The sequence below is a fragment of the Globicephala melas genome, chromosome 17 (assembly GCF_963455315.2).
Source record: "Globicephala melas chromosome 17, mGloMel1.2, whole genome shotgun sequence".
NCBI lineage: Eukaryota > Metazoa > Chordata > Mammalia > Artiodactyla > Delphinidae > Globicephala > Globicephala melas.
The window spans coordinates 35,187,244-35,214,513 of record NC_083330.1 but is presented as its reverse complement, the minus strand read 5'-3'; the positions used below and the strand labels follow the sequence as shown (position 1 = coordinate 35,214,513).

General features: G+C 35.8%; 1 protein-coding gene and 1 pseudogene across 2 annotated transcripts in view; both read right to left on the bottom strand.

The window, feature by feature from the left end:
- SLC26A7 (solute carrier family 26 member 7) overlaps positions 1–27,270 on the bottom strand; it is a 308,475-nt gene that overhangs the window by 21,922 nt on the left and 259,283 nt on the right. For both annotated transcript variants that reach the window (XM_060287458.1, XM_030862868.2), the window contains 4 exons: positions 22,896–23,002; positions 21,846–21,912; positions 16,306–16,443; positions 11,271–11,319 (listed from right to left, as the gene is read on the bottom strand). In XM_060287458.1, coding sequence (XP_060143441.1) covers positions 11,271–11,319; positions 16,306–16,443; positions 21,846–21,912; positions 22,896–23,002 — 361 coding nt within the window. The remainder of the gene's footprint in view (positions 1–11,270; positions 11,320–16,305; positions 16,444–21,845; positions 21,913–22,895; positions 23,003–27,270) is intronic.
- On the bottom strand, positions 17,576–21,585 carry LOC115856675 (serine/threonine-protein phosphatase PP1-gamma catalytic subunit B-like; annotated as a pseudogene).

The window sequence follows — 27,270 nt, the reverse complement described above, 5'->3', positions numbered from 1 at the left end:
ATACACTACTTAATAACCAAGAGATCACTGAAGAAATCAAAAAGGAAATCACAAAATATCTAGAAACAAAGGAAAATGAAAACAAGATGAGCCAAAACTTAAGGGATGCAGCAAAAGCTGTATTAAGAGGGAAGAGTATAGCAATACTATCCAACCTTAAGAAACAAGAAACACTTCAAATAAACCAACTAACCTTACACCTGAAGGAATTAGAGAAAGAAGAACAAAAAACCTGCAAAGTTACCAGAAGGAAAGAAACCATAAAGATAAGACCAGAAATAAATAAAAAATAAATGAAGGAAACGAGAGCAAAGATCAATAAAAGTAAAAGCTGTTTTCTGAGGGCTTCCCTGGTGGCACAGTGGTTGAGAGTCCACCTGCTGATGCAGGGGACATGGGCTTGTGCCCAGGTCCAGGAAGAGCCCACATGCTGCAGAGAGGCTGGGCCCGTGAGCCATGGCCACTGAGCCTGTGCGTCCGGAGCCTGTGCTCTGCAATGGGAGAAGCCACAACAGTGAGAGACCCGTGTACCACAAAAAATAAATAAATAAAAAGCTGTTTCTCTGAGAAAATAAACAAAATTGAGAAACCGTTAGCCAGACTCAGAAAGAAAAAGTGGGGTAAGACTCAAATCAATAGAATTAGCAATGAAAAAGGAGAAATAACAACTGACACTGCAGAAATACCAAGGATCATGAGAGATTACTACAAGCAACTATATGCCAATAAAAAGGACAACCTGGAAGAAATGGACAAATTCTTAGAAATGCACAACTTCCTAGACTGAACCAGGAAGAAATAGAAAATATGAACAGACCAATCACAAGCACTGAAATTGAAACTGTGATTAAAAATCTTCCAACAAACAAAGGCCCAGGACCAAATGGCTTCACAGGCGAATTCTATCAAACATTTAGAGAAGAGGTAACACGTATCCTTCTAAAACTCTTCCAAAATATGGCAGATGAAGGAACACTCCCAAACATATTCTACAAGGCCACCATCACCATGACACCAGAAGCAGACAAAGATGTCACAAAACAGAAAACTACCGACCAATATCACTGATGAACATATATGTAAAAATCCTCAGCAAAATGCTAGCAAACAGAATCCAACAACACATTAAAAAGATCAAACTCCATGACCAAGTGGGGTTTATCCCAGGAATGCAAGGATTCTACATTATATGCAAATCAATCAATGTGATACACCATATTAACAAATTGAAGGAGAAAAACCATATGATTATTTCAATAGATGCAGAGAAAACATTCGACAGAATTCAACACCCATTTATAATAAAAACCATTCAGAAAGTAGGCATAGCGGGAACTTATCTCAACATAATAAAGGTCATATATGACAAACCCATAGACAACATCGTCCTCAATGGTGAAAAACTGAAACCATTTCCACTAAGATCAGGAGCAAGATAAGGTTGCCCACTCTCACCAGTATTATTCAACATAGTTTTGGAAGTTTTAGCCACAGCAATTAGAGAAGAAAAAGAAATAAAAGGAATCCAAAGTGGAAAAGAAGAAGTAAAGTTGTCACTGTTTGCAGATGACATGATACTATACATAGAGAATCCTAAAGATGTTACCAGAAAACTACTAGAGCTAATCAATGAATTTGGTAAAGTAGCAGCATACAAAATTAATGCACAGAAATCTCTTTCATTCCTATACACTAATGATGAAAAATATGAAGCTGAAATTAAGAATACGTTCCCACTTACCACTGCAACAAAAAGTATAAAATACCTAGGAATAAACCTACCTAAGGAGACAAAGGACCTATATGCAGAAAACTATAAGACACTGAAAAAAGAAATTAAAGGTGATACAAATAGATGGAGAAATATACCATGTTCTTGGATTGGAAGCATGAACATTGTGAAAATGACTATATTACCCAAAGTAACACACAGATTCAATGCAATCCCCATCAAACTACCACTAGCATTTTTTACAGAACTGGGATGAAAAATTTCACAATTTGTATGGAACCACAAAACACCCCGAAGAGCCAAAGCAATCTTGAGAAAGAAAAATGCAGCTGGAGGAATCAGCACCTTGACTTCAGACTACACTACAAAGCTATGGTAGTCAAGACAGTATGGTACTGGCATAAAAACAGAAATATAGATCAATGGAACAGGATAGAAAGCCCAGAGATAAACCCATGCACATATGGTCACCTTATCTTTGATAAAGGAGGCAAGAATATCCAACGGAGAAAAGACAGCCTCTTCAATAAGTGGTGCTGGGAACACTGGATAGCTATGTGTAAAAGAATGAAATTAGAACACTCCCTAAAACCATACACAAAAATAAACTCAAAACGCATTAAGAACATAACTGTAAGGCCAGACACTATCAAACTCTTAGAGGAAAACATAGGTGGAACACTCTATGACATAAATGACAGCAAGATCCCTTTTGACCCACCTCCTAGAGGAATGGAAATAAAAATAAACAAATGGGACCTAATGAAACTTAAAAGCTTTTGCACAGCAATGGAAAACATGAACAAGATGAGAATACAACCCTCCGAATGGGAGAAAATATTTGCAAATGAAGCAACTGACAAAGGATTAATCTCCAAAATTTACAAGCAGCTCATGTAGCTCAATATCAAAAAAACAAACAACCCAATATAAAAATGGGCAGAAGACCTAAATAGACATTTCTCCAAACAAGATACACAGATTGCCAACAAGCATATGAAAGAATCCTCAACATCATTAATCATTAGAGAAATGCAAATCAAAACTATGTTGCGATATCCTCTCACACTGGGCAGAATGGCCATAATCAAAAAACCTACAAACAATAAATGCTGGAAAGGGGATGGAGAAAAGGGAACCCTCATACACTGTTGGTGGGAATGTAAATAGATAGAGCCACTATGGAGAATAGTATGGAGATTCCTTAAAAAACTAAAAATAGAACTCCCATATGACCCAGCAATTCCACTACTGGGCATTTACCCTGAAAAACCATAATTCAAAGAGAGTCATGTACCACAATGTTCATTGCAGCTCTACTTACAATAGTGAGGACATGGAAGCACCCTAAGTGTCCATCAACAGATGAATGGATAAAGAAGATGTGGCACATATATACAATAGAATATTACTCAGCCATAAAAAGAAACAAAATTGAGTTATTTGTAGTGAGGTGGGTGGACCTAGAGTCTGTCATACAGAGTGAAGTAAGTCAGAAAGAGAAAAACAAATACTGTATGCTAACACATATATATGGAATCTAAAAGTAAAAGAAAAAATGGTCTTGAAGAACCTAGGGACCAGATGGGAATAAAGACGCAGACCTACTAGAGAATGGACTTGAGGACACGGGGAGTGGGAAGGGTAAGCTGGGACAAACTGAGAGACTGGTAGTGTATATATGGACATATATACACTACCAAATGTAAAATAGATAGCTAGTGGGAAGCAGTCACCCAGCACAGGGAGATCAGCTCAGTGCTTTGTGACCAGATAGATGGTGGGATAGGGAAGGTGGGAGGGAGGAAGATGCAAGAGAAAAGAGATATGAGGATATACGTATAGCTGATTCACTTTGTTATAAAACAGAAACTAAAACACCATTGTAAACCAATTATACTCCAATAACTATGTTAAAAAAGAAAAAAAAGGGAGAAGACTCAAAACAATAGAATTAGAAATTAAAAAGGAGAAGTAACAACTGACACTGAAGAAATACAAAGCACCATGAGAGATTACTACAAGCAACTCTATGCCAATAAAATGGACAACCTGGAAGAATGGACAAATTCTTAGAAAAGCACAACTTTCTGAGACTTAATCAGGAAAAAATTAAAAAATATATACAGACGAAACACAAGCACTGAAATTGGGACTGTGATTTACAATCTTCCAACAATCATAAGCCAAGGACCAGAAGGCTTCACAGGTGAATTCTATCAAACATTTAGGGAAGAGTTATCACCTGTCCTTCTCAAACTCTTCCAAAGTAGAGCAGAGGGAGGAACACTCACAAACTTATCCTATGAGGCCACCCTCTTAACAAAATCAGAAAAAGATGTCACAATAAGAGTACTATAGGCCAAAATCAGTGGTGAATATAGATGCAAAAATCCTCAAAAAAATAGTAGCAAACAGAATCCAACAGCTCATTAATAAGATCATACACCATGATCACGTGGGGTTTATCCCAGGAATGTAAGGATTCTTCAATAAACGCAAATCAATCAATGTGATACACCATATTAACAAATTGAAGGAGAAAAACATATGATCATCTCAATAGATGCAGAAAAAGCTTTTGACAAAATTCAACACCCGTTTATGATTTAAAAAAAAAAAAAAAAAAAAACAGCCAGAATGTAGGTATAGCGGGAACTTACCTCAACATAATAAAGGTCATATGTGACAAACCCACACCCAACATTGTTCTTAATGGTCAAAAAATAAAACCATTTCCACTAAGATCAGTAAGAAAACAAGTTTGCCCACTCTCAGTGTTATTCAACATAGTTTTGGAAGTTTTAGCCAGAGCAATCAGAGAAGTAAAAGAAATAAAAGGAATCCAAATCGGAAAAGAAGAAGTAAAGTTGTCACTGTTTGCAGATGACATGATACTATACATAGAGAATCCTAAAGATGCTACCAGAAAACTACTAGAGCTAATCAATGAATTTGGTAAAGTAGCAGCATACAAAATTAATGCACAGAAATCTCTTGCATTTCTATACACTAACAATGAAAGATCAGAAAAGGAGATTAAGGAAACACTTCCATTTACCATTGCAAGAAAAAGAATAAAATACCTAGGAATAAACCTACTTAAGGAGACAAAAGATCTGCATGCAGAAAACTATAAGACACTGATGAAAAATTAAATATGATACAAACAGATGGAGAGATATACCATGCTTTTGGGTTGGAAGAATCAACATTGTGAAAATGACTACACTACACAAAGCAATCTACAGATTCAATTCCATCCCTATCAAACTACCAATGGCATTTTTCACAGAACTAGAACAAAAACTTTCCAAATTTGTATGCAAACACAAGAGACCCCAAATAGCCAAAGCAATCTTAAGAAAGAAAAACAGAGCTGGAGGAATCAGGCTCACAGACTGCAGACTATACTGCAAAGCTACAGTAATCAAGACAGTATGGTACTGGCACAAAAACAGAAATATAGACCAATGGAACAGGATAGAAAACCTAGAGATGAACCCACACACATATGGCCCCCTTATCTTTGATAAATTTGGCAAGAATATCCAATGGAGAAAAGACAGCCTCTTCAATAAGTGGTGCTGGGAAAACTGGACAGCTATATGTAAATGAATGATATTAGAAGACTCCCTAACACCATAAACAAAAATAATCTAAAAATGTATTAAAGACTCAAATGTAAGTCCACACACTATCAAACTATTAGAGGAAAACTTAGGCAGAACACTCTATGACATAAATCACAGCAAGATCCTCTTTGACCCACCTCCTAGAGAAATGGAAATAAGAACAAAAATAAACAAATGGGGTCTAATGAAACTTAAACACTTTTGCACAGCAAAGGAAACCATAAACAAGATGAAAAGACAACCCTCAGAATGGGAGAAAATATCTGCAAATGAAGCAAATAACAAAGGATTAATCTCCAAAATTTACAAGCATCTGATGCAGCTCAATATCAAAAAAACAAACATCCCAATCCAAAATTGGGCAGAAGACCTAAATAGACATTTCTCCAAAGAAGATATACAGATTGCCAACAAACACATGAAAGGATGCTCGACATCACTAATCATTAGAGATATGCAAATCAAAATGACAATGAGGTATCACCTCACACCAGTCAGAATGGCCATCAACAAAATATCTGCAAACAGTAAATGCTGGAGAGGGTGTGGGGAAAAGGGAACCCTCTTGCACTGCTGGTGGGCATGTAAATTGATACAGCCACTATGGAAAACAGTATGGAGTTTCCTTAAAAAAACTAAAAATAGAACTGCCATGCGACCCAGCATTCCCAGTACTGTGCATATACCCTGAGAAAACCGTAATTCAAAAAGAGTCATGTACCACAATATTCATTGCAGCACTATTTACAATAACCAGGACATGGAAGCAACCTAAGAGTCCATCGACTGATGAATGCATAAACATGTGGCACATATATACAATGGCATATTACTCAGCCATAAAAAGAAACTACATTGAGTTATTTGTAGTGAGGTCGATGGACATAGAGACTGTCATATAGAGTGAAGTAAGTTAGAAAGATAAAAATAAATACAGCATGCTAACACATATATATGGAATCTAAAAAAAAAATGTTCTGATAACCTAGGGGCAAGACAGAAATAAAGACGTAGACATAGAGAATGGACTTGAGGACATGGGGGGGGGAAGGTAAGCTGGGATAAAGTGAGAGAGTGGCATGGACTTATATATACTACCTAATATAAAATAGATAGCTAATGGGAAGCATCCTCATAGCACAGGGAGATTAGCTGGGTGCTTTGTGACCACCTAGAGGGGTGGCATATGGAAGGTCGGAGGTAGATGTAAGAGGGACTACATATTGGGATATACGTATATGTATAGGTGATTCAATTTCCTGTAAAGCAGAAACTAACACACTATTGTAAAGCAATTATACACCAATAAAGATGTTAAAAAAAAAAGAAGATGGTGGAGATGAACCTGAAAAATCACAATGCTAAGAGGGACGTTGACAGAGTGCCTCTTGGTAATGGCACAATGTGACTAAAGTGTTTTGGAACACAACATACTAAACATATTAATGGAAGATTTGTTCACATTTGTGCAATTTTTGTTTTCATTCAGAGAAATATGATGATTTCCATCTTATTATTTATGTAGTTTATATGTATTTACATATTTTGATTTTTCAATCCAATCTTCCTCTTCTGTAAAGATTGTTTGGAGGGTATTTTTTATTCTCTTTCCTCTTTCCTACTCCCTTTCCCAGCTGATATCCCCCTTTGCTTTAGTTACTTCCAGATCTCTTCAGTGGTCCCCAAAACTCATGGATGTCTCCTGATGATCTCCCAGTATCTTAAATTCACCATCTCCTAAAATAAACTTCCCTTTCCTTTTAGCTACCCTCCTGGATTTCCTGTTATTTATCCCAGTTTGAGTGGTTCAAAGCTTCAAATCATCATTTGTATTGCCCTCTCTCTTCCCCCAACACCTAAACCGTGCTGGTTATGTTAATTACATACTGAAATCTCTTTTAAGTCCATCCTCTATGTCCATTTTCACAAGCTTTCAACCAAAGAAGAGGAAGATGGTGCTGTCTGTTACCTCCTTTTCCCTGTATTAGCACCAACACACCCTTCTTGGTTGTGTTCCTGCAGACTGCATCTGGCTCAGAACTCCCAAATCCCAGCTTTAAGCACCCTTTCCTGTACACATGTCTGTGTTTGACAGGGACTTGAGTTCCTCCTCTGTCCCTAACCAACTGCACAATCCTGAGCAAGTTAGTTATCTATGTCCTCAACATTTTCATCAGTAAAATGAATAGTATCCTATTACCTATTTGAAAATGGAAGTATAGTTGCCAATTATCTATTTCAGTTATTCAGAAGAATGTCCTTTGAAAACTTGGAAGTGCTATACAAATATTAGCACTGTAATTTTCATTCACTGACCTAGTGTTCATTGGACAATGAAGGATAATGCAATGGAAATTTAAAATACATTTCTTCCCTTAAAAATCTAGTTAGGAGGAAAATATGGATGAATGAAACAACTTTATAACCATGTAAGGCGATATGTGACTGAGTGAGGCATGTGGTAGTCTCTCCATGTTACTATGATTTCCATCTTACAGCTGAAGACACTGAATTCCAGGCTGCACTTGACTGTATATTCCCCTCTATGGATCTGGCTGACTTCTTTGTCTACCTGAGATTGCCAAAGAGTGTGTCCCTTCAATTTACTTTACTTCTCTATTAAACCTTGAAGAAAATATAGTATTTGGATTGGCAAAAAGTAGATTGTTCTAGAAGGGAGAAGATAAATAAAGGATCAGATCCAGGGACAATAAAATTAGATGTAGGGGCCATGAACTGATTCATCTGATTGGGATAGAGAACTTGTGTAATGTGTAGTGAAAGGGAAATCAGTTTGAGAAAATAAGGAAGGGTTTTAGATGAGGAGTGGGCACTTGATCCTCAGAAGGGAATCTTTATAATCTCTAATGCATAAGAAGGCTTTTTTAAAAAGGTGATTTAAGATTAATGTATCATTACATCACAGAACATAATAAAGCTGGGATGGCAACTACATCTCAGCTTGTGTGTCAACACCAACCATTTGTAGCAGCTTCTTAAAACTGCCTGTTTAGAAGATTCTCAGGTTACTTTGGCTCATAGGAGGAAGTGCCTTGATTAATTAATTCTGTCTGATGTAAGCATGGGAAACTGGGTATTTTCTATCCATGGAGTAAGACAAAGACTGTCTCATAACAGAAAAAAAAAATATGAAAGTCATACTAATTCATTTTGAATATGGTTAAAGACAGAATTAGAGTCACAGAAGTGAAAATGTAAAGGCAATAAAACCAAGAGTTATAGGTTTTACTAGTTAAATTGAGAGAGGAAACCAAGAACATGAGCAGTAAATGAAACCTGAGGATTTAAAGCACAGGGAAGTGAGAACAGGAGGTTGCCCCTGAACAAGAGTGAGAGATGGGAGAACCTAGACACTTTGGAGTATCAGAAGAGGGGAGAGAAGGAAAATACCAGAAAAATATTCTGGTCAACCAGTCCTAGCTACTATAAAAGGGCCACTGGGTGCCAAAATTTCACAAGGACAGAGCAAAGGTGACCATGACCATCAGCTACTGCTCTGTGCAAAGTGAGCCTGATCTAATGATGCAGAGGTGAGAATGCCCTTAAAAAGTTTCCAGATTAGCAGAAAAGTGAGATCTTTAAGAAATGATCATTAAATAAGTACAATACCAGTATTATACAAGCATCCTTTGAAAGCACAATGTAGGAGAAAGTAAATTCGCTACAAGAAGTCAGAAGAGACCAGAGAAGCTAACATCTGAGCTGCATCCATGTTGATGTGGGTCATGCAATTAATTCATATATTTATATGATATTTATTTTATTCTATTCTATATGTTATACATTTATTTAGAATACTTTACATAAAGTAATATAATAGATATTATAATATGTATTTATTATAATATGTATTTATATAAACATTCCATATGTTCTTTATCCACTGTACTGTTAATAAATATTTTAGTTGTTTCTGCATTTGGGAGAATTATAAACAAAGCTACTATGAACAACCTTGTATGTGTTTCCAGGTACAGATATTAAGAGATTCCTTTTTTATTGTCTTTAGAAGAACAAAAATCAGTATGTCAGCTTTTCCTGTTGTTTTTTTTAAGTTTATATAATGGAATTTGAATTTAATGTTTTCTTTCATCTTTTTATTTTTGCCCAATTAAGTTTATAAGACTCATCTAGTTTTCATTATTGTATATATATATAGTATAATAAATATATCAAGTAAAAATTCAAATGTACAAATATTCCATAGTTATATATACCTGATAATTTTTTTTTGAAATACGAGCTGTTTCCAGGTTTGTGTAGTTACAACCAATACTGTGTGAACATTCTTGTTTATGTAAATTGCTAGAATGTATAACTGGGAGTGGAATTGCTGGTCATAAGGTATGGTATCTTCAACTTTATATGATATTGTGAAACTGTTTTTCCAAGATGGTTGTAACAGTTTACACTCCCACTAGCACTGCAAGAAACTTTTTGTTGCTGTACATCCTCACCAATACTTGGTATTGTCAGACTTTTAAAAATATCAATTATATATATATATATGTGTGTATATATATATATATACATATATACACATATATATATACATATATATGTAGTGTTATTTATTATGAATTTAATATACATTTCCTCAATAATTATTATAAATAACAATAGTGAATTTAAGCATATTCTCATATGTTTATTGGTATATTTGAAAATGTCTCATTTTGTGAAATGTCTGTTCATGTCTCTTGCCCATTTTCCTAACAGGCCATCTGCCATTTTTACACCTTGATATCCTGGGGAGTGCAATTCTTTCTCCATTTTATTTGTTACACCTATCTCTTTTTACTCTGGCTTATCTCTTTATGCTTTATATGATGCCTTTTGGTAAACAAAAGCTCTTGATAATAATCTAGTGAATTTTAATGATAATGTTTAACATTTCTTATATATATTCTCCTATGTTCTCTTCTAAATTTATAATTTGTCTACCACTCCTAGGACTTTGATCCAGCTGGTACTGATTTGGGGTATGGTATGAGATAAAGGTCTAATTTCATTCATTATGGATACATGATTGTCTCATCATTGTATATTAACAAGACTGTCTTTTACTCACTGCTTTTGTCACAAATGCCACATTTGTCACAAATAAAACACCAATATATGTGAGATTTTTTCCTTACTTCTGTGCTCTCTACTCTGTCCTATTGATCTGTTCACTTATCTTTGAACCAGTACCACACTCCACTGATTATTAGGGCTTTATAATACATCTATACATACATAAGAAACATGTTCTCCCACTTGTTCATATATTTCAACAGTTGTGCCTATTCTTAGCCATTTGTTTTTGTACAAAATTGAGAATGAGCTTGTCAATTGCCATTAAAATGTCCTATTGGAATTTTAATTGTGATTCAATTTATATCTATAAATAAATTCGAGAACTGACATCTTTTCAATATTGTACATTCTGATCAGTGGACATTGTATTTCCTTCCATTTTTACAAAAAAAGTACCATTAATTTGTGTTTCAGGTATTCTTAACGCCTCATAATAAAGTTTTACACATTCATCCTTTGTAGGTTTATACATCTTAAATTCACTTCTAAAAGATTAGGAGGATGAGAGGGAAGAAGAAGAAAAGAAGGAGGAAGGGGGAGGACAGAATAGGAGAGAGTTAAGAGAAAGAAGGAGGAAGAGAGAAAAAAGAGAGGAGGATGGAGTAGGCAAAGAGGAGGGAGATGGAGGAGGAGAGAATAGGAGGAGGGAGGAAGAGAAGGTGGAGAGAGGACGGAGGATGTAGACCAGGAGGAGAGAGGGAAGAAAGAAGTAGGAGGCAGAGAGGGAGAAGAAGGGGAAGAAGATTTCATTCTCTGGTCTATATTCAAGTCAGAACACTTAGTTGTTTTTTAAGCTAACTCACCATTGCAAATGCCATTGGATAGAGAATTGAGCAATGTGTTTTGTTCACACTGAAATGAAAACAAATATAAAGAAGAATAACATTATAAAAATTCATTTCTGTCCCTGAAAAAGAACATCATTCTTTTCTCCATAAATAACAAAGGAAACTAGTATCCAATAATTATTTTTCCTAGCTTTTTTCAGAATGATAAATACAACAAACTAAAATAATAAAATAATTAGTTCTAAGCTTATGTTAGCTCAGTAGATAATTTAAACTATCAAGTCAAACCATCTTCTTTAGAATGTTTTCTGCAAGATTAAGTTTGTTTTAATATTTGATCAGGAATTGAACATTTGTACGTGTTTTTCATTGTAGCGTATCCAGTCAGAAATTAACTTCATTAACACAGCACTCTCAAAGAGAGACCGCCAACCATATATTTCATATTATACAAAAGTTAGCTGTTCGCTTAATATGATAAACTCTAGGTCCATCCATGTTGCTGCAAATGGCATTATTTTATTCTTTTTTATGGCTGAGTAATGTGAAGTAAGCCAGACAGAGATAAATATCATATGATATCGCGTATATGTGGAATCTAAAAAATAATGATACAAATGAACTTATTTACAAAACAAAAACAGACTCATAGACATAGAAAACAAGGGTATGGTTACCAATGGGGAAAGTGTGGGGGAAGGATAAATTAGGATTTGGGGATTAACATATACACACTACTATATATGACGTATATAACCAACAAGGACCTACTGTGTAGCACAGGGAACTGTACTCAATATTTTGTAATAACCTGTAAGTGAAAAGAATCTGAAAAAAAAAGATACATATGTTTGTATAACTGAATCATTTTGTTGTAACCTGAAACTAACACAAACTAATAACAATTGTTATTTCTTGAGTACTTATTATATACCAAGAACTTGACATTAATCATTTAATCCTCAGAATAATCCTATGAATTTACTACTGATCTCATTTTTCATCCGAAAGTTGGAAAACTTCTGAATTTGGAAGACTTCTAAAGATTGAAATGGTTAAATAATCTGACCAAAGTCACAAAGCTAGTAAGAACTGAGTTAGAACCTGAGCTCATGTCTTTCCACTCTGCACCTCATGCTTCAAACTTCTACATTATATTGCTTTTCTCATGAAATCAGATTTCATCTTAGAGGGTGACCACAAAACATCTATTTTCCCTTCTTAATCCCAGTGGTTCAGCTTATATGTTTTAAGTCTGATTCTGACAGTTATCAAATAATTTTCACCAGGTTATTTTACATTTCTAAGTCTCAATCTTCCTTTTTTGTAACATTCAGGTAAAGTCAGTTACATCATGGGGCTGATAACAATTAAGTTAGATAGCCCACTTAAAGGGACTTGCCCTTGAGAGACAGTCAACAAATGTGATTCCTTTCCCTCCTCTTAAAATACCTTGTCTGAAATCTCTCCTGCAGAAGAAGTTTAAATCAGATACTCCACCCTCGAGAAGGTGGAGAATGACTCCACACTCCTTAAGTACAGGCTGCACAGAGTGACTTGCTTTCAAGGACTACAGCATGGAAAGGGGAAAAAAGAGTAACTTTACAGTGAAGAAACCTGACAAATACTATCTCATCCAAGTGATCAAGGTCAACATCAACAGTGATAAATCATGTTTATATTTGTACCCTTGAAACAATGTGATGAAAATGGCACTTCACCTCTATAGTTTTCCTCCTGAAAACCCATATATCCAGTCCTACCATGAGAAAAATAAGAGATAATTCCACCAGAGGGGCATTCTACAAAATACCTGACCAGTACTACTCAAAACTGTCAAGGCCATCAAAAAAGGGAAAGTCTAAGAAACTATCACAGCCAAGAGAATCTAAGGAGACAGGACAACTAACTGTAATGTAATATCCTGGCTGGAATTCTGGAGCAGTAAAAGGACATTAGGTAAAACTAAGTAAATCTGAATAAAGCATGGACTATAATTAATGATAATGTACCCATATTGGTTGATCGATTATAATAAATATGTCACACTAATACAAGAAGTTAATAATAGAGGAAACTGTGTGGTGTGGGGTATATAGGAACTCTGTATACTAACTTCTCAATTTTTCTCTGTAAATCTAAAACTGTTCCAAAAACTAAAATCTACTTTAAAAAAAAAAAAACCTTGTCTGAGCAAAAGAAAATTTTAGGTAAACAGCAGATTGAAACTTCTCTTGCAAAGTGAGACCACAAAATGGTGATAATATTATAGTGAATATCTGTAGCCTATATAATAATGAGCATGAATCCATCAAACACTAGCAGTCTGAGATCCTTCTAAGCTTCTGCATTCAGGGAGATATTTAATAGTGATATACAGGAAGTAGAGCAGTATAATGATATAGAAGTATATTGTTACATAACCTAACAGGGGATCCTTTTTCAGCTTATGTTTTGAATAGGATGTAAATCTTCCTGCTCTGGAATGTTTAAAATGCCCTTCCATCACTACTATCTGTTGAAAATTCAGCTGTCAGAGAAGAGAAGATCAAGTCCCTGGCAGAGCACTCCAGTTCAAGGAACAACTATAGACTGCTATGTTCAGCCTGATAAAGGGAGGCAAAGCTGCAGCAGAGATTAATTGATGCAGACTTGTTACTCCAAAACTGAACTTACAATAAGTGCATAGTCCTTAAAATAAGTAGATATCCTAGGCAGACAGTGTGTGACAAGGACAATATGAGTTGCCCAAAAGATCATCCATGCTCAAGACTATCCTTTTAAGCATTCTGAATAAAGGTTTACCCCAGGTTCCTCTGAGAGGAGGAATTCCAGAGTGCCATCTGAGTCCTTGTTGTGTCCTTTAAAATTCATAACATACAAATATACATACAATATTTGCTTTATTATCATTAGAGTAGAGCTCAGTTTCAACAAATTCTTTCTCACCATCATAAAGTTCTGAGTTAAAGAATCCTTTTGGGTGCCATTACGTACCAAAAACCTAGATTCAATAAACTCTATTTGATTTTTAGACTCAATTTTCTGAAGTCCCAAGTAGGTAAAATCATATATGTAGAACCTTCTCACAGAAGACTGTGTTAATGAGATTTGTTTCTAAGGTACACTACAAGGTAAACACACACCAATTTGCAATTTCTGAAAACAAGTTGGAGCAACCTTAATCTTGCAGGAAAATATTCTAAGGAAAACACTATCGACTATCGGTAAATAATTTGTTATAAGAATCCTCATGTCAGGTACTCTACTAGAAATGATAAAGCCCACAATCTAGTATATTATTTCAATAAGTAAATTTAGATTTTGGTAAAATAAGACCACAACTTCTTGTGGGTTAATTAGGTTATTTGACACTCTAGACAGATTTTCCCACAATATTGTTATGCATGGTGTTATGAGCTTAACGTCAGCCGCAAGAGCCTACCTCTCTCATAATACAGTTTAACACTCTGTAAGGTATAGAATGGCTTTGTGATTAAAAATAGGCCTAATATACAACTTGAACAATTAGGAATATATCTCCCCCTTTGGCATAAGAGCAAGTTCTTCTCACCCCAAAATCAAAGGTGCTAGTTCCTAATATTCCAATGAAAGTGACATCCTAAAGATCACAATGAGGGGTAAAGAAGGTCTGGAGATATATAGACAGGGCCAGCTTCATGGGCTTGAGCCCTGTGCAGTCACACAGGACCCCATGCTTAGAAGGGTCTCTCATTTGGCTTAATGCTCTGTTGTCACCATTTTGAAATTCATAACAACTGTTGAAAAAGGAACTTCACATTTTCATTTTGAACTGTGCCCAGCAAATTTCATATTTGATCTTGTATTTAGGACCTCTGTTATGTGGATCACTATGAGGCCCAGAGGCAGAAGCATGAAGCTGCAGAGACAGGAGTGTGGAATTAGCTCCTGAGATACCAGAAGGGGAAGGGCCAAGGTCTCCTATGTATCTGACTGACTGGGAGGTAGTATATGCTCAAGGATACAAGAGAAAAAAGAGATCTTTGTTATCTAAAAGTCAAGAAATGCTTCATTGAGAGGGCATTATTTACACTGAATCAAACTAATAATTCTAGCTAAGATTTTTTTTTTTTTTTTTTTTTTTTTTTTTGCGGTACGCGGGCCTCTCGCTGTTGTGGCCTCTCCTGTTGTGGAGCACAGGCTCCGGACGCGCAGGCTCAGTGGCCATGGCTCACGGGCCTAGCCGCTCCACGGCATGTGGGATCTTCCCGGACCTGGGCACGAACCCGTGTCCCCTGCATCGACAGGCGGACTCAACCACTGCGCCACCAGGGAAGCCCTCTAGCTAAGACTTTATAGTATTGAGTAGGCCAGACACTATTCTAATTTCTTTGTGTATATTAGCTCATTTAATCATCTCTAGTACTGATTAGGAAACTGCAACAGAAAAGATTAAATATCTTGGTTAGGATCCCACCATTCCTAAGTGGCTCACCCAGGCAGCTTAGCTCCAAAGTCCCTGCTCTTAACATTGCAGAGAGCTTAAGGATTCAAATGATTACAGATAGCTCATTCACATGAACTCATCCTGATGCACATTTGATTTACTATCTGTGTTAATTGAGATAATTTATGGAGATAAAGAATGATGGCATTTTAAAATAACGTTATAATGATGGCAACAGTTTACCCTTCTCTGAGTTATTTACCATATTCTCTTTTAGAGGTAGATCTAACTCTTCTTTCTCTTGGTAAAAAGATCCTTTGATTTAAGTGATTTGTCTTATTTATTCTCCTCAGGGTTATAGCACTTAGTACACATGTCCATTAGATATATGCTGAATTAATGAGTAAGTGAACAACTGAACAAATGAATGAACAAAAGCGATTACCTAAAAGCTAACTACAAGAGCCAAATAAAAAGTATAATACAATATAAGGTTTTGTTCAGGAAGAGATCTCTGAACACTTTTATAACATATTATATTTACATGATAACGTTTTTGGGGTATCATGATATAAGGTTATCTGTAGCATGATATTGTAATCATGAAAGAGTTGACCCTACCTTGCTGATTTCATCAAGTGGCTGGTTGTTGGCATTTTCTTTTTGGATTATGTTCATTAGATCAGTATGAAACTTCTTTACATTCAGAAAAACAAGTGGGTTGTTTATTGAGATAATTTTCACCTGCTGCAGCGTTTCCTTTTACAAGGAAAAAAAAGGAATAGATTCAGAGTTCTGAAAGAAATAAATCCTACAATGAATCAAAATCCTACAAGTCCAAATGCCACTCAGTTATGGAAGCAATCTCCTGGCTGATGTTTTCATTAAAATTTCTTTGGAGAATTTAGTATACTATCATACTTCTCAGGGAAAATATGTACTTCCTCTTTATTAAGAAACATTAGTAACCATGAGATAAGTCTGCAGCTTTTCCGAAAAATGGTCCTTATTCCTACTAATTGGGTTTTGGGGAGGCAACAGCCTAGACTATCCAAAGAGTATCATGAAGACTTATCCTCCTAAAAGTACCTCTTCCACTCAGTCTAGAAATTTAAAATTCCTTTACCTAGCCATCAGTATTTTTAAAAATGAAAATATGTCCTAAAGGGTCATTGTCAAGTCATTTACCTCATAATGACATAGTCTTCCTTAGGCAGGAATATAACCTTACAAGTGACTGATAGTTCTGATTGAGAGAAAGAAACCAAGAGGTATTATCAGGAAGGTAATTTCACTTTGGGCAGGCCTAGATTACATTGGATTTAGGATGTAGGCAAGACATGAGGAAATGAGGAAGGAAAAATTTCAATACAAAAGGTGTCTGCTTTGGCCATTTGCCCAGGTCTTCCTGGCAATACCATCTTCTCCATGACCTTTGGGGCAGGGGTCTGTCTTAGAAACTGAGAGGATGGTAAGTTCTATGAAATGATAACTCCTTACCAACTAAATAAAGCAATATCCCTTCAGACTTTAGTACTCACATTGAGGAGGAGACACAGACAGGCAGAGATAGAAAGATAAAAGAAAATATCAGATATATGAATTTGGACAATTAGTTTAACCTCTCTTAGATTCCTTGCTTTTTAAAGTAGGTAATTTTTTTTTAAACAATTCCATCATTTAATAAGTCTGAATTCATTTTTACCACATGGTATTGTACATGGTCAGCTGTTGAAACAGATTTCTTTTAAACAGATCTTAGTTTTAAAACAGTCATAGATACTGTGAGTTCTGTATAAACTGGTGGATAGTAAGTTAGTTCCTTTGTTTTGACTTATAAGCCTCAATTTCACCACAGAATAAAGAATGTAGGGAAAGAAAGCATAATTGGTCACTCATATAGAACAGTATTATTTCTATAATTTGAAGCTTTCTGAATGGACGGGTTCAAGCCTGATATAACTGTAAAAAGATTACTTAGTGAAAAGACTATATGGAAATCATACAAAATGTTATTAACTTTAATCAATAGCTTAAACAGCACTATGTTACTAATTGGTATTCAAACTCAAAAACCTGTTTTTGAATCCCCATGAAGGCAGCAGGGGTACACAACCATGCCACCTTGTACTTAGGGGAGTGTCAATACATATTTCAACAGAAACTTTGGCTTTAGGAAAGAGTCATAATGGCTTTATAATGTCAAATAATGGCTTTAATTGTCATTTTAAGTATACCACAGGGGAAAGTGTGATTTAATTAAATATATATACCAGTGATGCTGGTAAGGTTGAAAGTTACTCCTAATTTTGATAGCTATAAAAACTAGTTTGTGGGCTTTCCTGGTGGCGCAGTGGTTGAGAGTCCGCCTGCCGATGCAGGGGACACGGGTTCGTGCCCCGATCCGGAAGATCCCACATGCTGTGGAGCGGCTGGGCCCGTGAGCCATGGCCATTGAGCCTGCGCGTCCGGAGCCTGTGCTCCGCAACGGGAGAGGCCACAACACAACAGTGAGAGGCCCATGTACTGCAAAAAAAAAAAAAAAAAAAAAAACTAGTTTCTACATGACAAGACAATGAGAGAAAAACAAGCAATTCCTTTGAAACAAACAAACAAACAAAAAAGTTCACAGTGTTTTGTATCCAACAGTATGCATTTTATGACAATAATGTACAGATTGAGCACACTAGGTCTCTATATCCTAAAGAAAATGAGCATTTACATTATTCATGGGCAGTACTGAATTTTTAAAAAAAGATCAACTATACACTCACCCCTTACACAGGATAAACTGTCCTGGGCTGTATAGCTTTAGCACCATCACTAAAGTTGTTTGTAAAAGCTGACCAATATACATTTCAGTTTTAAAAATGAAGGATATAGAGTATATGTTACAAGTCTCAAGTAGGCAGTGTCAAAATGACATCTATTTCTTTGCCTGCTTTGTGATCATACCCCTTGGAGGTGTTATGGGTCTCATGGTATTTGGTTTCTTTTTCTCTGCAGGATTTAAAATCTGAAAAGAACACATTAGTGTTTCATCCACACTCATCATGGCACCTGCATTGTCAAACCCTCCACAACAACTGCGTGCAGAAAACAGAGTGACCAATTGTCTCTTTGCAAAAAATTTATATCCGTCTTCAACCACCTGATAGGCTCTACATATAAGATCCAAATCATACTTATGGAGAAATTTTGCAACCACTTCTGCACCAAATGTGAAGGACACGCCTCTGTCATTTTCAACCCAGCCTAAGACATCTTTATCAGGGTCAGACCACAAAAGAAGACCTTGATCTGGTACATCAATTGGTTGAATAATTCACTGAATCTGCTCCATAGACTGAAGATCCTGGTGATAAACCTCCATGACAGCAGAATATTTTCTCATCCATGATGGCTGCTATCGGTAAACAGTTAAAGCAGTCTGTGAAAGTTTTCCATAGAGTAATGTTGTATCTTCTTTTACATTCATCATAAAATCCATAAATTCTATTGATGCTGGCATATTCGTGATTTCCTCTGAGAAGAAAAAAATTCTCGGGATATTTGGTTTTGTAAGGCAATAAGAGGCAGATAGTCTCCAATGACTGCTATCCCCTGTCCACATAGTCCCAAAAAAACAGGTAATTGTTTTCTGGCGGGAAAACACCATACTCAAAAAGTCAAAGCAAATAATACTACTGCCCATGGATATCACCACATATTTTGAGTGGTGCTTCAAGTTCCAGTAGGATAGGCTGACTTTGGAAGATCTCTCCGAACTTTAAGCAAAGTCCTCTGATTTCGTTCTCCTGTAGCTGGACATTCTTACCAGGCTTGGACACTCTCACTTCCAGCAGCCATTGGATGATGCTGTCGATGTTTAGTTTATATCTTCCATTACGTTCCCACCGCCGACCCTCCCGCAGCGGCAACAACTACGGTAGCACCTTGGGATTCACGCCTCTTTTCCCACACCACCAGCACAGACACGGTGGTGGCAGCGGTGGCAGGGGCTCCCTGTTTCCTCCTTCTCTCCCCACTGGAACCACGAGAGCTAACATAGGTAAATTTTTAAGCTAGATAATGTCAAAAAGTTTCTATAGCTACACAACTGTTTAAACTCTAGAAAGTTAGAAAATTTGCTGAAAATAAACAATTCAAGAAAACAAAAACGCTTAAGTTACCAAATTAACTTTTTTTTTTTTTTGCTGTACACGGACCTCTCACTGTTGTGGCCTCTTCCGTTGCGGAGCACAGGCTGCGGACGCGCAGGCTCAGCGGCCATGGTTCATGGGCCTAGCCACTCAGCGGCATGTGGGATTTTCCCGGACCGGGGCACGAACCCGTGTCCCCAGCATAGGCAGGCGGACTCTCAACCCCTGCGCCACCAGGGAAGCCCTACCAAATTAACTTTTAATCAAGAGGAAATCTCTTATAAGCCAAAAATAAAACAATTATTTGGCCTGTCAGGTTTAGTTATGACAAAGACCCACATCTTAAATGGACTCACTAATCACACCACATGTTTGTGCCAATATGCTTTAAGATAATATACTTTTTAAAGCTAGGTATTTATTAAGGAACAGAGACTCAAATGGGGCAAGAAAAGAAATTCTCAATAGAGTTGAATTCACTGAGTGGGGAGGGGTCTTCCAAATTGAGAGTGAGTGTTTCATGTGAAGAAGGGGTGGGAGCGTGCATAAACAGAAGGGAGGAGTGACAGATCACCACTACTCTTGAAGTTAGCTAAAAGTTCCACCTAAGAGTTCATATTCAAATCTTTCTCTATCTTACTGTTTTCCCTCTTAGTTTTGGTACAAAACATTAAATAACTAGTGAGGTGTAATATTCTAATAAAATTAAGATTTCCATGTGACACAGTTATTATTCAGGTAGGTGGCTAGACTAGAACAAATCAAGTTTTAAAGACATGGAGAAATTTCAGCACTTTCATCTTCCTGCAAATCCCCTCATTCACTTCCTCACATATTTAGCTTGAGAAGAAGGTATGAATTAGGTAGAATTTATTAACCAGTGATTTAAACTGAGAATTCTGTTTCAAAGCTAAGAATGTCAAGGCTACGGTATATGGCTGTACGTGTGGAGTGGAAACACTGAGGACTTTAGAGGCCTGAGTCAGTCTGGGACTTTGCATAAGCATTAAATTCCCATGGAAAATTTAAAGGAAGAAAAGAAAGGGATAGGAAAGGAAGGTAGCATTGGTGGAAAATTTGAGCCTGGGACACCTTCAAAGTCTTTGAACTCCAATAGCTTTCTATGAAGCAAATCTTTCCATACTTGTTAAAAAACACAAGCCATTTCCCTAGGTGTCACAGAAGGACTCCTGCTGCTACTTTCTACTTCCAGTCTACTCAGAAATACCCTGACACTGATCCTTCTGATAGGAGGCTAGTTCTCTCTGTTCTGAGGGCAATCATGGGGTACTAAAACAAGTAAAAATGAAAAATAAAGAAAAAAAAAAGGTTAGTGAAACATTACAAAGCAGGTTCAAAGTAAGGCCAATTTTTTTAATTGACAAAAATTCAAGTTGACATTTTCTTTCTTCACTTTAAACTTGTTTGGGTCATCCTTCAGAACAAGAAGCTAGAACTCAAACATAATTGGCCTGCCTAAACATGGATTGAATGAGACAATTTATATGTTGTTTCCTTAAAAAGGTGTCCACTGTGCAAGAAACAAATCCTGGTGGCATCAATTACCCTCTGCTAATAAAACAGAGGGTCACTGATTGTGTTAACAAATACCATGACCCCACTTTGCTTTATTCCCTTCCCTATTCCCTATCTTCCTCCATCATTTTATTTGGAATAGACTATTAGTTTAGTTTGACTGTTTTATGTCAACTTAATAATGGAAAAGAGGTTTCCAAATAACTGAACTAGTCTGGGCCATGATTATTCTGTGAACTTTACATCTATGAACCATGCTATCCTCTTATCTGCATGCTGATACAAGCTTTCTGTTGTTGTTCTATTGATTTGTTGTATGTTGATTGCTATATATATGGTGGTTACACATGCCACTGAAAGTTCAAACTAATCAACAATAGAATTATCATTTTTAAAGTAGTAATTTATCTGCTTATGATACCTTGAAACTATCTGACCTACAAAAATTATTAATTGCACGAAGGAAAAGGAAACTAAACTTACATCATCCATTTCTGTCTTCACTTTAAATTCCATTTCTTTCATATTTTTTATACTCAGAGTCTTTGCTCTAGAATTAAGGCAGATATAAAATACAATGTCATTTCCAAATTACTACATCAACCATGAAGAAATAAAAAGGATAAGCCATTTTATTTTAACAATTAGAACATATTTAGAATGGTTTAGATGCTATATCCCATTTGTTCATAAGACACTGGTAAATGTGTGTCTCTCTGGGATCCTCAGAAACAGAGACATCTAAATAGAGATTTTAGAATGTAATTTATCTCACCTGGGCTCCCAGCTACCATATCTTCAAGCTAAAGAGGTGGATTGATAAAGAAGAGCAATAAGGGAGAAGGCTAGAAAGTATACGGTATTTAAGAAAATCTTGTTTTAGGGTAAAGGAAGTAAAGAGGGAATCAATGGCAAGATTGGACCACATAACAATGAATCTATATATAGAAACTTCATAAAGATAGAATCTATAGAGGTAAAACTTAAATTTTTAAGAATATATTATTTCACAAAGAATTTCAAGGGAAGGATGAGAAGTGAGTAGAAGCATTATCGGATGATGAACATTGGGAAACAGAAAAAGAATTGATCAAAATATGGAATGGTTTACAGATGTGCCGTAAAAAACAAAAAGAATGTGTTCATTAATAAATTATCTAGAAAAAAGTAGCTAGATTAATAAAGCTTCTGAAAAATTAAATTTTTTGAGGTTATTTAACTTTTCAAATGATTACATTGTTATATGGTTTGTGTCTCATTAAATACTATATCCATTCACTTAAAAAAATAGCTCTGTGATGCACTGTATAGCTGTGGGGTTAATTTGTTTACTTTAATAGATTTTATATATTCTATTTTATAGTTCTGACTGGTCCTCATTAAGACCAGTGCTGTTATATATCACATGTAGATAAAAACTTCTATATAAATAAAACATGAGAGTAATACTATCTATTCCACAGAAATAAAAGTAACTGGCAACAGTATATTTGCTGCTGTGTCAGAATAAACAGCATTTAAATAAGATCTTACCTTGGGAAACGACCAATCACAATAGCTATGGTACACACAACACCAAACAGCAGCCCCACATTGGCAGCAAAGCATATTGTAAATATATATGTACTGACCCATATGCCCTGAAAAACAAACAGGAAACAAGATATGGGTCCTTTGTATTCTCATCTTTCTCGTTATTGCTAAATTCCTCACAATCTTGTTCTCTACCATTCCTGTGATGAAATCTCTCAGCAAGAATATATTACTCAAGGAGTGGTAAACAGAAGCCCAGGAACACAGAAACAAACCCAGGCCCCAGCGGACTCCCAGTGACAGAGGTTAAGGGAAAGGCAAAGGGAAAAGGCACATTCTTTTTACATAGATGCTGCCAACCCTTATTTCAATCCCCAAAAAACTTTCTATTTAAGATCTGTAAATAGTTGGCTGATGTGCTTGCTTCAAAAGCATTCCATAATTACCTACTGTTTTCTCATTTGGTGTAATAATATTACAAACAAGTGTTTGTAGATTTTTGGTCATTCTCAGTAATATTCTGTTTTCTGGGATTGCTATAAAGAGAACTAAGATAGCTTATTACTATTGATACGTAGGACTCTCAAAGCCTATTGTTAAAATGATTGACTCTAACAGCACAACCAAAGCCACTTTTAGACCAACCACTATAAAAATAGTTATACTTTTATTTGCAAGGGGTCACTTCTTGTGAAATTGTGAAAGCTAAAAACTCAAGGCCAACTTAGTTCTTGGGAATATTTCAAAAGATTGCAAGAAAATTCTATTTCTCCTTCAATTGGGATTCCAACAATATTGCAGTTTTGTCTACCACCTGAAATTACAATTTGCAACAGGATACTGTATTATATTGGCAATTCGAAGTTTATTTCTGACAAAAATAGCTTTAAAAGGAAAATAATTTGTGAAATCCAGAAAGTTATATTTTCTAAACACAAAATTCTGCATTTGGCAAATAGTAGACCAACAAAATTTTCACTCTCTCTTTTCTCCCAAATTACCTTCATTACTTTATGCAAGTAATTCTAAGTTGATTTCTTTCTGTCCCAATAGCTGTATTACCATTTTAAACAACATAATTCAATTCCATATGCTAATGAAAGATAAATTTCTCTATAATCTGAAAACAGCACAGATTCTTGGAGGGGTATAGGTTTCTTTTTTCCAGACAAGTTTGAAACAAATGTTTCTAAAAGGTATTTTTTAACTTGAAATTTTTTACTTCTCCTTTATCTGTATTATTTATCTACACTGAGCTTGAGTGGTTCTTAATGTTGAGCTATTTTCAAAAGCTAAGCTCTTGGAAGCAAATGGACAGATTTTTATCTGTAAAATTCCTTTTTGATATAGAAGAAACAAACATTTGGGAATAAACGAGAAACTATATTTTAAGTGTTCTCATGTTAAGATCCATCACCTACAAACGTAATGCTGTTAACACTTATTATTACACCATCCTGTCATCTAATAGGTTAGACACTGAGATATTTTTCCTCTATTCAGGTGAATGGAGAGTCATTTGAATCTTCTACTTGTACACAGTGTGTCTTTTCCTTCCCATCTTATTGCACCAAACTTGTGTACAAAATAAGGCTGCAAATTTTTGATCATTACTTCAACTTGCCATGATTGCTCTGTTTCTCACTCATCCCCTAATGCTTACTGAACCTGCCTGGGTGTGGCAGAATAAGACCTCACCAAAAGCTTTATAAGTCCTGTTCCTCCTGGCCAACCTCCATGATTCAATATAGCATGGGGAACCGAGGATCCTGGTCCCTGCCATTTAAAAAAACACAGAGCCTGGATGCCATGATTCATCAGAGCGATCAAAAATGTTGGTACCATTTGGTTCTATTTTTAAAGTGAATTTACTCTCCCACAATATCACCTATTGTAAGCTGGGCTTATAATGCTTAGTTATTTTCTAGGGCTACATTTATAACTTTGAAAAAAATATCAAATAGAAATTAGTAACATAGACAAGTAAATAGTTCCACTGGTTAGAATAAGTCCCAACACTACTCTGTAACAATTCCTATTAAAATCCAAATCCTAGATGTCATAGCTATAAGGAATTGGGTTCTTGAAACACTTTTTTTTTTTTTGAAACCCTATTTTTTTGCATTATGCATTCTTACTTGATCTCCTCCCTATTTGGCACTCACAGCCCCTAAATATAAGATAACCCCAAAGTTGGCCTCAAGTAGGGAACACATAAACTCTTCCTTTTATAGAAAATGTATCGGTGTAAAACACAGTTCAGCAGATACTCAATCACTTCACTTCTCTGCTCCATCTGTTACGCTGTTTTGGTGATTGATCCATATTATTAAATTTCTGTAGGTCTTAATTCTATCTCTACTGTTCAGTTACTCAAACTCAGTTCTAAGTCCATCAGTAAGGCTTCCATTTTGGATCCCTATTTCCTCATTATCTCAAAGAGGGTTTTGATCTACAACTCAAAGTAGAATTATTATTAAACTGTAAAAAGTTTAAAGAAATAAAAATTTCTAATTTTTCTTTTATTTTAGCATCTTTATTGGAGTATAATTGCTTTACAATGTTGTGTTAGTTTCTGCTTTATAACAAAGTGAATCAGCTATACATATACATATATCCCCATATCTCCTCCCTCTTGCCTCTCCCTCCCACCCTCCCTATCCCACCCCTCTAGGTGGTCACAAAGCACCAAGCTGATCTCCCTGTGCTATGCGGCTGCTTCCCACTAGCTACCTATTCTACATTTGGTAGTGTATATATGTCCATGGCATTCTCTCACTTCGTCCCAGCTTACCCTTCCCCCCACCCTGTGTCCTAAAGCCCATTCTCTACATCTGCGTCTTTATTCCTATCCTGCTCCTGGTTCTTCAGAACCTTTTTTTTTTTTTTTTGATTCCATATATATGCATTAGCATGCGGTATTTGTTTTTCTCTTTCTGACTTACTTCACTCTGTATGACAAACTCTAGGTCCATCCACCTCATTATAAAAAACTCAATTTCGTTTCTTTTTATGGCTGAGTAATAGTCCACTGTATATATGTGCCACATTTTCTTTCTCCATTCATCTGTGATGACTACTTACATGTTTTCTTAAACTTTCAACCTTCAAATTGCTTTACACATACATACATTTTTGGTAACTTTGCTTCATATTTAGGTATATTCTAACTATTGAGTTATCTGGACATATTCTGTCTACTGGGTGATCTAGCATATATCCACAAAAGTCTGTGCAATATTATCACTACAAATGCTTTGCCCAGATCATATTCCAATAACCCATGGCCTCTCACTGTTGAATTCCTTAACAACTAGAGATACCTGTCCACTTCAACCACAGGAGGCCATTGTCAAGCTAAACCCAACATCGCATTTAATTATCATGTACCTGCTATATCCGTGTCACCTTTCTCAACATTATTTTCTTCCCAAACCATACTCCCTACTTACTCCAGGTTTTCACCTATTACCTCTATGTAGGAGATTACAAATTATGAGCCATTAAAGCAGTTTCAAACAGTCTACCAAATACCTTCAAACTCAGTGTGTCCAAATGCAAACTCATTAACTTCATCCCCCAAGCCTTCTTCTACTGTCCTCTTTCAGTTATAACACTAATATTCTTCAAGACACTACAATCAGAAACCTTGGAATAATATTTGACTATTTCTCCTTTTTCATCTACTTGTCCAATCATTTCCAAGTCCTATCAATTATTAATAAAAAATATCTCAAATTATACCCTCTTCTCAATTCACTGATAATGTCCTAGTTCATACTTTGCTATTGTTCCCTTAAAATGTTCTAACAACCTCCTACTTAACTATCTGCTTTTGTTATCAGCATTGTAATCCATTTGCCATACTGCTGCCAGAATAACCTTTCTAAGTATAGATTTGGACATCAGATTTAGATAGTGTATTAAAATCATTTTTACTTTACTCCCCTCTATTAAACTCCACCCAAAGCAATATAAAAATGAATATATATGGAGGAAAATCCAGCTTTGATGAAACAAGAACATAGTCACAACTCCTAACTATAAAATACAATGTAGAGTTGCAAAATTTATAAGATATCAAGGACATTGGAAGCCAACAAATTTATCCTCAAAGTTTAATCAATTATAGATTTCTCCATGAATGTCACAATTTTAAAAATTCTATACAATAATCTTCTGATAAGAGCTTTAAGTTCTAGGGGCAATAGTGGACCACCAGAGAAGAAGGAAAGGTACCCGTATGGTATCTATTTGATACTATATAAAGAAGAGCAGTAAGATAAAATGCCATTTGTATCACTTACAACCTAGCTTCCTAACAAAAGGAGACTGACAGAGATGAAACAAGGTGAAGAAGTTAGAGGAGACAGCT